This window comes from Abrus precatorius, unplaced genomic scaffold (assembly GCF_003935025.1).
Source record: "Abrus precatorius isolate BTA unplaced genomic scaffold, Abrus_2018 Scaffold11, whole genome shotgun sequence".
Classification (NCBI taxonomy): domain Eukaryota; kingdom Viridiplantae; phylum Streptophyta; class Magnoliopsida; order Fabales; family Fabaceae; genus Abrus; species Abrus precatorius.
The window spans coordinates 12,586,155-12,588,317 of NW_020874303.1; the positions used below are offsets into that span (position 1 = coordinate 12,586,155).

Consider the following 2,163-nt stretch of genomic DNA (forward strand, 5'->3'; position numbering starts at 1 on the left):
CTTGGGTAAAGTTTAGTAAACTAAAATTCAGCAATACTCACTTCATTGAACAGGTCTTGTGCAAATTATTTTTATCCATTAAAATATATCTTGCCTAGTGACTATGTTCTAAAAAAGGAATTTTTTTTAATTTGTATTGAGGAGTTGAAAGCTGAAATGCATGATTGACATGTTAGTGGAATAACAGTTCCCCAAAACATTTTGTAGCCTTTGACTTACCCTTTTGACAGAAATCAAATAACACGTAGAGTTTTCTGGGATACTCATCCTGTCCCGTTGTCTAAAAGCTAGCAAACTAGTAGCAGTTACTAATAAAACTATGATGCTTCTGGTGCCACCAAGGGCCAGGTAAATGAATCTTCCCTCCAATCTCTATAATTTTATACAAAGAAATCGCACTCTTATGCTTCTTTATTGGCTTTTTCACTTGACTCTTAATGAAATTAGGCTACTATTATTCTCTATCATCTTCCCTCCACTAGCACTAGGATTCTTTCTCCCCTCCTATCATCTTATTTCAAATAAATAAAGGATATCCCTTTGTGCTCAATTCTGTATTATTGGGAAGAGAATCCAACTGGGTAATCTTTACTTTGCTCAATTAAGCAGCTTTTGGGAATCTTTGCAGTTGCACCCCTCAACATCTAAATTTGAGCATAGTATTTGACATCACTCTTTGGGCAATTGTTTAGTCTCACATTATTCCTTGATCAGGACTACTCAAAATGAAATTTTTGCCAGTTTTTATTCGAGGTATATGCTTCTTTGCATATATTCCATTTTAGGTCTGTGCATGTTTGGCATAATATATGATACATAGGGAGGTTTTTATGTTCTACTCATTTTCATTTCATAGTTAATGTTAATTTCAAATGGATGTGGCAGATATGCTTTTCTGTTGAGAGATTGCAGCTAACATTCACTCGGGTACAGATGGATGATGGAAATGCTGAGCTTTCTGATAAGCTTTCAGATAATGTTTTACTTTTGAATCCAGAGCCATCTAGCAGTTTTCAGGCTTCAAAATCTGTGAATACAGTTACTGAATTGGGTAGGAGTACCAGAACATGCACGCACACTCACACATGCAACCCACCTGGCCCTGATGCTGCTCATATTCACACATGCTGTCACACACACACCCAAGTTTTTTCACCTGAAGATGATGAAAGGGATCACATTAACTCCAAGCCAAAAGGGCCTTCTGGCAACCGAGAAGCTGTTAGGAAGTATAGGGAGAAGAAGAAGGCACACACAGCTTACTTGGAGGAGGAAGTTAAGAAATTGCGTCTGGTGAATCAGCAACTAGTGAGAAAGCTACAAGGGCATGCACTGCTTGAAGCAGAGTTGTCAAAGTTGAGGAGCATTTTGGCACACCTTAAGGAAAAAATTGACACTGAAGTGGGTGCCTTCCCCTTTCGAAAGCACTCTGACTCTTCTTACATTTTCAAAGAAGGGGATACTGGTTTGTTGTCCTCTGCATGGACAATTGGTCATCAGTGTAAGAACAATTCGCCATGCTTCCATCCACATGCAGGATCATTATCATCCCAGCTTAACATTTGTGCATATGAAAAATCTATGATTCCATGGGAAGGACACTGCCAAGCTGAAATTTTAGATTGTCATGTTGATGCAAACAACATGACAAGTACTGAAGGACAAACTGTGGAAACAGTCGATAACTTCATGCCATCTGCATCTCAAGATGGATAGTTTCTCAAGACAACTATTATTCTGCTGAGTTTGTTCCAAATGCTATCATGGATGCTTTGTCTGTTTGGTAGTGAGGTAAGAGTATGTACATCTAAGTTGTGTTAGCATAAAAGGTAAGTTAGACAACTCACTACTTGACTCATGAAGTTTGATTTCTGTAATAGGATATGTATACACAGGCAGAGTGTTTTTGAAATTTGTACAATATGCTAGCATGTAAACAGTGGTCTACTTTTAGATAAATATAATTCCTTGTGTATCATGTCTGTCATGATAAAGACACTACTACTTTTTACCTGCTAGATGCAGTAGTAATGTTCGCTCTAGAAGCATCTCATCTACAGCAATATAAAGTCTCTAGTTCATCTACACCTGCCATTTGTGTTACTTATCCCATGCCACACACTTCAAAACTATTTTTCCTTAATTAACAAATTGAGCTTGTTT

The 2,163-nt window shown here is 37.6% G+C and overlaps 1 protein-coding gene across 4 annotated transcripts; it reads left to right on the forward strand.

The window, feature by feature from the left end:
* The first annotated feature begins 233 nt into the window (after positions 1–233).
* On the forward strand, positions 234–1,953 carry LOC113855192 (basic leucine zipper 24-like). Of its 4 annotated transcripts, none has more exons than XM_027486726.1 (2): positions 234–348; positions 886–1,953. In XM_027486726.1, exon 2 carries the CDS (start codon positions 934–936, stop codon positions 1,714–1,716), a length of 783 nt encoding a protein of 260 aa, XP_027342527.1. In that variant the 5' UTR covers positions 234–348; positions 886–933; the 3' UTR covers positions 1,717–1,953. The 4 variants fall into 4 exon arrangements, with proteins under 4 accessions (XP_027342527.1, XP_027342530.1, XP_027342529.1 ...); XM_027486729.1 differs by having other exon boundaries at positions 1,056–1,953; XM_027486728.1 differs by having other exon boundaries at positions 265–348; positions 934–1,953.
* The last annotated feature ends 210 nt before the right edge of the window (positions 1,954–2,163 follow it).

What these genes read in the sequence shown, in the direction of transcription:
- LOC113855192 (XM_027486726.1), top strand. Translation starts at nt 934, where the DNA reads ATGGATGATGGAAATGCTGAGCTTTCTGATAAGCTTTCAGATAATGTT.